Consider the following 12,810-nt stretch of genomic DNA (forward strand, 5'->3'; position numbering starts at 1 on the left):
CCAGATAGCTGGCTGATACAGCACAGGTTTTCATCTAGTGATCTGAGTTTGGTGTAACTGTTTGAAGCCTGGGGAGCCCTGATTTAGACAGACATCTAACAGTGTTCTGTTTCTGCTGTGACACTGGGATTTTGTAGTCTATTATTATCTTTTATTATTTGTATTACAGAAGTGCTTGGGGTCAAGCAAAAGTAGGGGCCCACTGTGCTAGTCATTGTACAAATACACTAATAGACAGCCTCTGCCCCAAAGACCTTGTGATTTAAATAGACAGAACACACAGGATAAAGGAAAGGGATATATAACACAGATATAGTTATTTAATTGGCTTCTATAGTCTTTCTGAGTGAGACTATCCAATAAAATGGCTTTTTTTCCCTCAAGATTAGATATTAGAGTAGGGAAGTGTGGGTGTTTTGAGATCTTGAGTTCATTGTAACTACTGTATCCTACGTTAATGGCCCCAAGCAGAGGCCAAAGAAGAGGGTTACAGTCAGGCAGCCAGCTTTCAGATGTTGCAATCTGCAGGTGCCAGCTGGCTGCAGCGTGTGTTTTAATAACCATACAGGAGGGTAATTCATTTCTTCTTGTATTTGGATTTTATATGGGAGAGCTTCAGTCCACCAGGCTGGGAAATCTTTTAAGATGCCCGTCTGGATCCCAAGTCTGTCTCTCTGATTGGAAAATACAGTTGTCTCAAGGTAGCTTTTGGAGTTACAGGCAGGTGCACTCTTTCCAAAGAGGACCCAGCTGGCTGAGCAGAACCAGAAGAAGAATTTAGCAGGGTAGGTGGGCAAAAATACTCAGTTTCTATGGCCTTTGCACAGACCTTAAGGTCTGAGGGTCGGTGTTTGTCTTCAGTCTTAGATGAAATGCCTGTCAGTTTTGTTCAGATCAGCAGCTGTCCTGTAGCAGGGTCACTTACAGTAAGAGGGGAGGTAGTGTGGTCAGTGGTTACAGCAAAGGTCTGGATGTCAGGAGAATGGGATTCTGTTCCCAGTTCTGCCATTGGCTCGCTGTGTTATCTTGGTTAAGTCCTTTCACCACTCTGGGCCCTATCTTCTGTTCTGGTTGCATCTGATGAAGTGAGCTGTAGCTCATGAAAGCTTATGCTCAAATAAATTTGTTAGTCTCTAAGGTGCCACAAGTACTCCTTTTTCTTTTTGCGGATACAGACTAACACGGCTGCTACTCTGAAACCAGAGTTAATGATACTTAGCACTTTGCAAAGGTTGATTTGAGATCTCAGCTGAAAGTCGTTACAGTAAGTACAAAGTATTCTGTAAATGTCACTTGTCGAGATTCTGACTGTGGTTGCTCCATAAGGCTTGACAACAGGCTTTTCCTAGCATGCCCCTAAGTTTTCTGCTTTGAAGTGGTTGTTTGTTCCTCCTTCATCCTTTTTAATGATACGAGATGTGATCAAGAGGCAGCTAAGACTCAGTTACATAACTCGTTGCTAGGGTTTCTCTTTGGCAGATCTACCTTGATATCTGTTTGCATGCTGACTTTCAGGAACGCAGGGTTTTTCTGTTAAGCAGTCAACTCCCAAACCAGCTAATATCCCCCCCCCCCACTATTTTAAAATTCTAAATGGGTTTGAAAAAGGTTATTGCTCTCATTAAAGTGAAGGAATGATACTAAATGGCAGAGTAGACAAGTGTTTAGAAGACTTCCACCTCAGAGGGTTCTGTTTTAATACACCTCGATCTCCAACACACCTGCTAAAATAGTCTCGGGGTCCCACAAAGCATTGCCAGTGCACCACAGTCCCGATTTACAGCATCACCTCTTATTCTTCTCCAGTCACAGGGCTCCCTACAGGTCTGCCAGAGCAAACAGAAAAAATTATCCTCAGTCCAGCACCATATTGCCCTCTACACTAATCAGGACACAATTCCCCTTTCCTCTTTCATGCCTGTCCTACTAATAAAATACTGTGGAAATAAGGGAGGGACCATTGTTTTCTTTGGCAAAAGATGAACGTCTGAGAAAATATTGAACCAGAGAAGGTGTCAAAGATGTGCCTGCTATGCCAAAGAAGAACGTGTCCCAAGATTGTCTTTAAGCCTCATTTTCTTTGCAAGGCCCCACCCTGCAGCCCCATCAGTCTGTCTGTGAGGACTGCATGGGACTCCTTTCAGAGCATGTCATTATTCCTTGATCAGCCAGTGGAAGTTGTTGCTGAGTGGTATTCTTCCCACCTTCTTGAGACTAAGTGTGCTGAGTCCAAAGCTCCAGCCTAGGATTTAAACCTGGCAGCACTGTCATTCAGCCTGTAATGCCAGTTTTATTGGTCACAAATTTGCTTCCTGGCTGCTGCTGTTAGGTATGCTTTGTTAGCCTAGAGGTAAATGGCAGCACAGTATCAAACTGGTTGTGTCCAGTGTGTGTGGCCTATGCTTATTTTGTATGTAATATGTGGTGAATTTATCCTCTTACCTAGAAATAATGTTTGATAAGGGATTACTAGTGGAAGTTGTTGCCTGTGGTCAGAGGCTAGTCTCTTTCAGAACTAGTGATTATTTCACCCGCCTTGTGTCTCTAATATCCTGGGACTAACACGGCTACAATAATGAGAAAGTTAACATTTTTATCCAGTAACTGTGTTTATGATCAGCTTTTCCATACTAACCCTTCCACCTGAGTTGTTGTTTGCCAGATTTGTTATATTTTGTGTTTTGGTTCCAAACTGTAGTTAATTAGTTTTAGTGGCAATTATTGCTTTGGAAGAATCAATTTAAAATTACCATGGATTGGCACCTCTTCAAATTCCCCTGTCTCCATCTGCTGGCTAGGAAGGAGGATACTCAGACATCAGGGGCTGGTATAAAAATGGCTCAAGAGAAATGGGTTTTGACTCTTTAAAATGCATATAAAATGACAGTTTGTCAATTATTCTGTCAGCTCTGAAAGCTCATTATAACTGCATTTTCTCTGTAGTCCCACTTTAAATTATTAGAACAAAATATTAAAATTATATATGTACTTTACATAATTGATGCTATTTGTTTAATTTGAACTCTGAACTCAGCCTTGACAATGTAACCTAATATATTTCTGTCAAATCAGCAGTCTCTAATGATTTTCACTAGTCTCTCGTGCACTAGAACAAAGCTGCAACATTAAAAGTTCCAAATACTGTAGAGGAACATTTTAAATCCAAAAGAAAAGAAACTAAGCCTGTTTTCACTAGATATTTGGCTTATTTTTAGTGTCAGTTTTAAAGATTACTTCACTGATCTTAAATTTTATTAAACCTAAGGGTCTAGCTTAACTTTTCAAAATCTGTTTCTTTTTGCAAAACCTCAATTTGTGGCCTAAAATTAGTCTGACAACATCACTAACATCCGCTAGCCTGGTTTTCTGGGTACAACATCCTTCCCTGGCAAATGATAGACTTGATCTAATGAACCTTTTTGATCTCTTACATTTTATGATTCTCACTAAGCTAAATAGATATTTCAAATGCAGAGAGAAATATCTTTTATTGGACCAACTTCTGTTGAAAGCTTCTCTCTCTCACCAATAGAAGTTGGTCTAATAAAAGATACTACCTCACTCACCTTGTCTAACTTTTTCGTTGGGTTTTTTTAGTAGTTCTGATACTTAGGACACTTCTAAAGTAGTAGACTTCATTTTTAAGGGAGGGTTTCACTCTTGATTGTCTCCTTTGATGTTCTTCTACCATAAGTAGTTAATCTCTTTCAGAATGTGACTGTTTAAATAAATGAAGTTACATTGTCAAGGGGTGGTCACTGGGCACATGTGCATTGTAGGAAAAGTGTGTTCCTGGAGTTGTGTATCTTTATCTTAATAATTACTCATGTGTTTATTTTGATGCAAAAATCACCTTTTTACTTCAAAAAAAATTTCATGAACTTGAATGTATTTAGAGTTGCTTACAGAGTTTTCTAAATCTTCCGTAAGGATTTGAACTTTCAGTTATGATGCTTATTCCTCATGTCCTTTCAGTGGTGTTCAACTGATATCCTTAAACCTTTTGTAATAAATTCTCTTGAAGCCCAAAAGCTTGCACTGTATACTCCTGGGGGCATTCTGCGCCGAAAAATTTAAAATGCTGCGCACAATATTTTAAAATTCTGCAAATTTTAGTTGTCAAAATAACACTACATATTCACACCAGTTTCAATTATTGTGGTAATTTATTTCAAAATACCTGTCCGCAAGTATGTCTGTAACAATACACAGACGCACACAATTTCCCCCAGGAGTGGAGAGTTAAAGAAACCCCTGTGACAACCCAGTTCCTGTTTCTCTGCCACCTTTCTCCCCCGCACCCCCCCCAGCCCTGAGCCCAGCATGGGGGGGCAGACACCCACAACCCCTCCCCCCCGTGGGGTCCCTCCCGGCCAAAACACTTGAACCCCCTCCTCCCCAGAGCCCAACCACAGGGCCCCCCCTTCCCCAGACACCCGAGCCCAGGGATCCAGAAGGAGAAACAGCCTGATGCTCAGTCCCAGGCTTGCACAGAATTTCCTGTGTACCACCCTCTCCTTCCCTCAGGGCAAGCTTGGAACTGCAGGTGCCAGGAACTCTCTAGCTCCTTCTCCCTCCCCCCAGCAGCCCATTTCTATGGGGAAAAGGGAATTCTGCACGTACAACGTGAATTTCTTTAAAATTCTGCATTGCGCAGAATTCTCCCAGACGTAACTAAAAGTGAGAGATTAAAGTGTCATAGTTTATCTTGTTTCCCACTGAGTCCTAGCTGCTATCATGTTGGATATTTTGTATTTTCACTTATCAAAGGATAAATAATTGGTTTGATGCTTTTTTCCCGACTCTCTCTCATTAAAAGGCAGATCAGAAGCGGCGCACAGAAATTTCCTTACTAGATGACATTTCATCGCAATGTCCGATCGTTTGGGGCAAATAACCAAGGGAAAGGATGGGAAAAGCAAGTACTCGACTCTCAGCCTGTTTGATAAGTATAAAGGAAAGTCAATAGAAGCTATCAGAACTACAGGTAAGAAATGCCAGAGACAAGCTAGTCAATGTTTCTCTTGCAGGATGTGTCTTTACTGCAGTGTTAACTCAGTTGACTGGCACCTGGGTGTGAGCAGCCACACTACAAAGCCAAACTTGAGTTAATATGTCCTCCCTGGTGCTACACTCACCTGTGTATGTTGCTACCCTTGGTTCTTTGCTACAGTAAACTGCTGCACTCTGTTGCATGTAAGATATAGGAGGCAATTGTCCCGCTCTACTCAGCGCTGGTCAAGCCTCAGCTAGAGTATTTTGTCCAGTTTTGTGTACCACATTTTAAAAAAGATGTGAACAAAGAGGGAAAGTCCAGAAAAGAGCAACAAAAGTGATAAAAGGTATAGAAAACCTGACCTATGAGGAAAGGTTAAAAATATCTTGGCATGTTTAGTCTTGAGTAAAGAAGACTGAAGAGGGACCTGATGATGATCTTCACATTTGTTAAGTGCTGTTTTAAAGAGGATGGTGATAAATTGCTCTTCATGTCCCCTGAAGGTAGGACACAAAATAACTGGCTTAATATGCATCAAGGGAGATTTAAATTAGATATTAGGAAAAACTTTCTAACTCTAATGATGGTTAAGTACAAGAATAGTTTACCAAGGGAAGTTGCGGAGTCCCTGTCATTGGAGGTTTTTAAGAACAGGTTCGACAAACACCTGTCAAGGGTGGTCTGGGTATACTTAATCCTGCCTGCGCACAGGGGACTGGACTAGATGACCTCTTGAGGTCTCATCCAGTCTGGTATTTTTATGGTTCTTTCCCAGTTAGTTGTGGGAGAACTTATCGGTTCTTTGGGCATATGGGGGAATTGTGGGAAGGCATTGGGGGACTATCAGCACTCAAGCAGGTTAGCCTGTGTCCTCACTGCAAATTGAACAGATTACCAGTTTGATTAAAAGCCTCACTCAGGTTTTAGTGTATGCCCCAGGACAGCTAGCCAGGATGTAAACCAAACTAAACTATGACCAGAGGTTTTTTTGTGTGGATTGGAGCTGGGTTAGGAGCCCAGGTGACTTCTGCAGTGAAAACATACCAGAAGTGGGGATATTGAGGTCAGAAAACTGAAACTAATAGGATGGGTTTATTCTGAACTCAGTGTGGGATGGAAGAGTAGACAGAAGGAAGATTATTTCAACCTGGTAAACTAGGTCTAGTGGTTAGAGCAGAGGGGACTTGGATCCAGGACTGCTGGATTCTATTTCTAGTGCTACAGATGTGTGGCCTTGGACAAACCACTCAATGTCTCTCTTTACCTAGCTGTGAAATGGAGATGATAATTCTATTTACCTACCAGATTATAGGTGATGAGACATAATGCACTGTTTGAAAACACTGTGAGATCCAACAGAAAGACAGGTTCAGTCCCAGCAAAGTTAACTGAGCCCTTCTTCCTGCTGGAGAAGATAAACTTGATGTTTTATGTGGTTTTCTAGGTGAGGTTTTGGGCTAGAGCTTTAAATAAAACCCATGGCCTTGTCTGTTCTGCATGGTTACTAACAATCCCAGGACACCTTTTCCATAAGAGGAAGGTTTTTGCCTCTGTCCTTGGCCAATATCTCCTGTCTTCCCACTGTTGTGTTTGGGTTATGTGTCAGCTGATTGTCAGTCCGTGACAGAGGTGACAGCATTGCAGTGGTTCTTTTGGAGGAGAGAATCTAAATAAATATGAAGTACTAATATTATAGAAGTGCATATTAGCATGGCTGTTGCAGTGTGATTCTGCAGGTTAGGATCTGATTTTACTCTTATTAAGCAGTACCTTACTTCTATTCATCCCAATGGGACTATTTGAGGGGTAAGGCACTGATTGAAGTAAATGAGGGTGGCAGAATCTAGCCCTTAATGACTTGTTGTCCCTCTCACCAGTTATTCCTAGACATGGCTTACAGAGTCTTGGGAAAGTTGCTGCTGCCCGGCGCATGCCACCTCCTGCAAACTTGCCAAGCTTGAAGTCTGAGAACAAAGGAAACGACCCCAACATCATTATAGTACCCAAGGACGGTACAGGATGGGCAAACAAGCAGGATCAGCCAGACCAAAAGAGGCAAGTGGAGCAATTCTTATGCTAAACCCTCTTAAAGAAGCAACAAATTATACTCGGTCATGCTGAGCATTCTCTTTGGGCTTTACTAGTGACCTGTCCCCAGGTGGGATTGGTTACCATGTAGATTTAAAAATACTGTTGGACTACTAGATCCACCAAGCCTTGCGCGTATTATAAAATTTGTATCTGAATCTGATCTGTGATCCGCAAATATGGTCCGTGGATATCCACAGATTTTGAGGGCTCTCTTTTCATTTCTTTCAGCAGGAAGCACTCTGAATCAGTACTGAGCCAGTGCACAAGCTTCATATGAGGGGCCACTGTATTGCTAGAAGAAAAGGAGTACTTGTGGCACCTTAGAGACTAACAAATTTATTTGACCATAAGCTTTCGTGAGCTACAGCTCACTTCATCGGATGCGTGAGCTGTAGCTCACGAAAGCTTATGGTCAAATAAATTTGTTAGTCTCTAAGGTGCCCCAAGTCCTCCTTTTCTTTTTGCGAATACAGACTAACATGGCTACTACTCTGAAACCTGTATTGCTAGAGTTGATTGTCTCCTTTATCCCACCTAATCTCAGTTGTTCTGTTGTCCTTTCCCAGTTCCAGTGTGACGGCTGCACAGCTGCAGGAGTCGCTGCCGCAGCAGGGTTTGCAGAAATCTGTCTCCAATTTACAGAAGCCGACACAGTCAATCAGTCAGGAGGTAGGTGCAAGTGGCACTGACGACTTCTCCTCAATTTTCCCAAGGCCCATGCAGCCTAAAGATTGACCGATCATAGTTCAGAGAGCAGCTCCCAAATAATCAATTTTGTTAACAATAGTCTATCTTGACTCCAAGTTACTATGCCTCTGGAATGTTCTGCTGCTGTTAAATTATCAGTCTAGGCATATTCCTATATACCTTACAAATCTGTAGGAAGTGTTTAGCTGAAATCTAGGGAAAATGGCTGAAATATAAGGAACTTGATTTGCATTTGTTAAGGCACTTTATTTTGGTTCTCATTTAAAGGTAGTTAGGTGAGAACAGATCCAGTTGCTACTTCCAGCGAAAGGTTTCACTTGATAAGAAGTGATTTGGTTGCGCGTGACAAACAATGAGTCTCAGGGCCTGAAAAATCCCCTGACAAGTGAGACGTTTCCCCCGCCAATGAACGTTCTGACCTAACCCATCTATAGCTGCAGAATTTAAGCTTCTATTGTAGCTAAAAATTCCAAACCTGTGAGATTTTTGGAAAGTCAGGGCAGGAGAAGAGAGGTGGTTGGGTGTATATGAGAGAGTGAAAGTCTTCCAAGCATAAGATTTGGCTTAGAAGGCGGCTGAAAAATGAGTGGAAGAATGTGTGGGAAAAGTGGCAGAGAAGGGAGACTTTGGCAGAGGAACAGACTGGGAACAGGCAGAAGAAATGGATGGGGAAGCCAGTGAAAGTATCCAAAGCAGGAGATGTCAGGATCGGAGCGAGGAAGAAGATTTTAACTGCAGCATTTTGGATAGATTGGAGTGGGGGAGTTGCAGAGAGGAAGAGGTGGCGGTCTCGGTTGGGGCACTAGCAGGATCTAGTAACATCTGGATGATAGAGAGATCTGATCACGATAGCATTGTCTTGTTTTACTTTCACCCAGAAGGTGAGGAACTTTCACGAGGGTCTCCTGATCTTTTTCTTTTTTCAGAGTACAAATTCAGTGCCAGGTGGACCAAAGTCATGGGCACAGCTGAATGGAAAGCCAGCAGGACAAGAAGGTGGTGAGTATGATTATGAATAATGGAGCAATGTACATGCACACTGCTTTATTAACACACAAGATGAGGTCTCTTCCATGATGCACTCCCAGTCTAAGGGCTTGTGTAGACCTAGGTAAACTTGCAATGAGGTCATTACTGTCTAGGCTGCTAATGGCTTCTGCTTGACTGAGGATCCTGAAACCAAGGTAACATTTTGAGCAGAAAAATTAACTTCTTAAATTGACATCTCAGTTTGATTGGGAGTGTGGCTGTTTTTATACAAGATGTAGGTTGTAGTTGCCATGAATATTGATATTTAAGGCTCAGAAAGAATAGCAGTAGGCCCGGGGCACTGAGTTTTTAACAGACCAGGAGCCACTAGCTCTTCAAATAAAATTGCAGGAAGTGTCTAAAGAATTAAATAGATTTAGAATGCAAAAATGGATGTAACAAGCTTATGAAAGCTGTCTCAAACCTCAGTCATCAAAGCAGAAGCTTACACTTGCCTAAAGTGACTACCAGCACAAATATGTATTTAACCTTTGTATCTTTTTTTAATTGCCACTTTTTCTGAGATTGTTGCCATATGGACCCCATGTAGGGTAGGTTTTAAATCTGTGGGCCAAATTAGCATCTCCTGGAGAACTGTGGTCAAACAATGCCCTCTAAGAAAGTGCTAATGTCCTTTGAGAACTCAGTGTAGATCAGGCCATTGTTAAGATACAGTACTTAAACCTGTGGAAGGAGCTACATGCAAGGCTAAGAAGAGCTTATTTAGAGGATAATTGAATCATAGAAATCAGGCTGCAAAGACTTATTAGGTCATCTTGTCCTCTGCACCTGTTCTGCAAATGCTTTGAGCAATTGCATTTACAGTCTAGTTAAAGCAGCAGTTTCCAGTATTAACAACAAGGATTGAGATCTTTGCGCATTTGCTCATTTATTTTAGTTATTGTGTCTTCCTTAAAGATGTCATTTTTGTTGAAGTATTGGGGGAAGGGGAGAATTTTGTAAATCTGCTGTACTGTAATATGGTATGTGTGTTATGAATTGGGGTTTGAATGCAGAAACTGTATGTATTTCCTGTCTAAAGGAATCTTCAGGGAAGGATGTTAACACTGCATTGCAATTATCCCAGTGCAGTGCATGCTGGGGAATTAGGCTCCATGCCGTTGATACTGGCACACAAATAATCCTTCTGTTGTGCAGCATTATCTGTTTGGGAAAAGCTTGCTTCCCCACTCCCCTTGCCGAGTCATAATGTAAATCTGTCCTGAAAGATGCTAGTCAACCTTAGCTGTTCATGCTATTAGAATTCCCACTATTCAGACAGATCGGTGCAATAATGCAGTACAGCTAGGCTCTGGTACTATAAATGTTTCAGTTGTAGCCCATGTTGTACATTTTAAGACTGATAACTTTTGCCAAATGTTTGTTTGGAAATGCTATGTATAGTACTAACTTTTTTAACTGGGAAACGATTCTCAACTATGGGATGAAGAACCACGATTTTGACCATGCAAGATCCTATGCTGTGAAACAAAATTTATTAACATATTACAAAGTACCATTTTTTAAAACAGTCTCTCCAGAATTTAAAGGGACACTGTTAAAATAGGTTATGCGCTAAATTTTGGTAGTCTGTAAATGTTTTTTGTGCTTTTACAAAAAGTGATAGAAATGTTTTCTTCAAACTAATTTTCAAAGAAATTGTAAAGAAAATGGTAGGGTGGATTTTGTTTTGGCTTTTTTTATTGGTTTTGGGTGTTTTTTTTTTTTTAATTGACAAATCCTCTCCTTTATTGGAAACATGAACACAACAGCACTGAATTAATGTACAAGCTCCAGAAAGTGAAACTGACTAAACAGGCCAATTCTGCTTCACTCTTCAGAGCAGAAATGGCAAAGGTCTTCCGGTGTGTTTAATAAACACAGGTGGGATTTGTAACACAATTTTGAAGTGGACTTTTTATTTGGACTGTGCCCCGTTAGTGCAAGGAAACAGTTATCAAAACAAAGCACACACTACTCAACAGGATTTCTGTGCGTTAGTTGCAAAATGACTTTCTGATTAAGTGTTTTTTAATATTGTGTATGGTTGTAATGCTGGCAGTTTTCTTCTATGCAGTGTAATTTTGCGAATGGGTTTCGGATGAACTGGGGTGCACTGCTTTCTACTCACCGTTGCATCTTTATAACAAACAAAAAGCCATCTTAGAGTTGCATTTTATGATAGCTAGAAACTCAGCAGGGTAACTCTCCAGGAAGAGCAACTGAAGCTGGGCAGATTTGGTCAGTGATCTGTATCTTAATGCTATGAAGGAGGGCAGTATATGTACCACATTGTAACACTTGATGCTTATTTATAACTTCTCACAGAGAACATTGCAGGGAGCGTAACAACATAATTCTGCAGTGGACAAATAATAAAAGTTGGAGGATTCAGAAATGCTATGAAGCACTCAACATTTATATTCAGAAGTGAGCTTGCTGCATTTTCATTTCCAGTTCAGTGTGAATGAACATACTGTACAAAAATAATCAGGGAGCTGCAGAACTTTAATTAGTTTTGTTGAACACAGCAATTTAAATGAAACCCATGCCTTAATAGTGGCTAGGTACTTCAGTATGGACGTGTGTTGTCATGTTAGCCACAGCCAGGCATGTCATTAATTAGTTAACAAATGCTGAGACAGGCAATAATTTGTGTTTGTGCTAGAAACCGAGATTTTCTCAAGAAACGTTTTTATGCTATGGTTGGTTTCTAGGTGATCACAAACAAGGCAGGGCTGTTGCAGGGCAAAAAAGCCTTATTCTGTCTGAGTTGTGCTCTTATTTCCTTGACAGGTTCAAGGGCCTCAAGCCGACTGTTATCCTTCTCTCCCGAGGAATTTCCGACGCTGAAAGCAGCTGGCGAGCAGGACAAGGTTGGCAAAGAAAAGGGCGCCTTAGATCTGTCGTATGGGCCAGGACCAAGCCTCCGCCCGCAGAGTAAGTTAATGGCAGCATATTGCTTTCCTGCCAGCCAGCCACAACCCTTTAGATCACTTTGGAGAAATGGCCATCAGGCCAGTCTGCAGTAGTTTCAAATGCTTCCTCTCCCATGTTGTCTGTCAGTCCTACAAGCCTCTATGGTTTGCTTGGCTCAGCAAATAACGGCAGAATCTTGGGGCTGAAATTGGGTACCTGAATTCTGCAGGACAGACAGCTGAATATTTACTGTCATCTGCCTAATAATGACTTTAAAATTGCTCTTTGTGTGAGGGAAGACGGTTATGTTGGCCATGGGACGCAAATGTAATATGTTTGGTTGTGTCAGTTCTGTTCTCTAATGAACATTTGTCCCTAGCGCAAACTATCACGTAACTGTAGCAGTACTTTTGATAGGAAATACCCACTATTGGGATAGCAGAGATGGTGTAGGTCATTATTTGGGAACATTGACAGCTAGGTGCATGTGCATGTGTAAGCTTGCACAGCCGCTGCTGCGGCAATTCCTTAGTAACAGTGGATGCTACCAGTCTCTTCTATGAAATGTCTGTACATTTTTCATTGTTCCTTGATCTGTTCTTTCTCTCCTCTGACTTTAATTACTAAGCCACCAGGTCATTCTGGGCCTGGAAACGCTTTGCTTGATGACGTCTACATGTGCCCCCACACACTCTCACACATGTATTATTTCATTTTCAGATGTCACAAGTTGGAGGGAGGGCGGTGGGAGGAACATTACCTCTGCCACATCTCTGACCGCCTCCCCTCCTGAGCCGGGCAGCAAGACCTCTAGCACAGGAGATGGAGCCCCCTCCTCAGCGAGTGCCAGTGATCCTAAGGAGCCCGCTCTCCGCCCGGCTCAGCCTATCCGTAAAGGGGCTTCGCAGTTCATGGGAAATGCTTATCATCCGCCTACGTACCATGACATGCTACCTGCTTTTGTAAGTCCCGCCGCTCCCACAAGCTCTGTGCGCACGTCTGTTTCTCGCTGATTGTAGGATGTCACCGTTCCCACCCAAAGGAATTAATAGTGTGTGTGGGGGGGA

General features: G+C 41.9%; 1 protein-coding gene across 8 annotated transcripts in view; it reads left to right on the forward strand.

Annotated features, from left to right (window-relative positions):
• The window catches only part of PRRC2B (proline rich coiled-coil 2B), a 69,151-nt gene that overhangs the window by 13,551 nt on the left and 42,790 nt on the right, over positions 1-12,810 (forward strand). For all 8 annotated transcript variants that reach the window (XM_038374450.2, XM_043499060.1, XM_043499061.1 and 5 more), the window contains exons 2-7: positions 4,820-4,987; positions 6,874-7,051; positions 7,654-7,756; positions 8,722-8,794; positions 11,621-11,764; positions 12,464-12,705. In XM_038374450.2, coding sequence (XP_038230378.1) covers positions 4,873-4,987; positions 6,874-7,051; positions 7,654-7,756; positions 8,722-8,794; positions 11,621-11,764; positions 12,464-12,705 — 855 coding nt within the window. In that variant the 5' untranslated portion in view covers positions 4,820-4,872. The remainder of the gene's footprint in view (positions 1-4,819; positions 4,988-6,873; positions 7,052-7,653; positions 7,757-8,721; positions 8,795-11,620; positions 11,765-12,463; positions 12,706-12,810) is intronic.

Source organism: Dermochelys coriacea, chromosome 16, assembly GCF_009764565.3.
Source record: "Dermochelys coriacea isolate rDerCor1 chromosome 16, rDerCor1.pri.v4, whole genome shotgun sequence".
Lineage (NCBI taxonomy): Eukaryota > Metazoa > Chordata > Testudines > Dermochelyidae > Dermochelys > Dermochelys coriacea.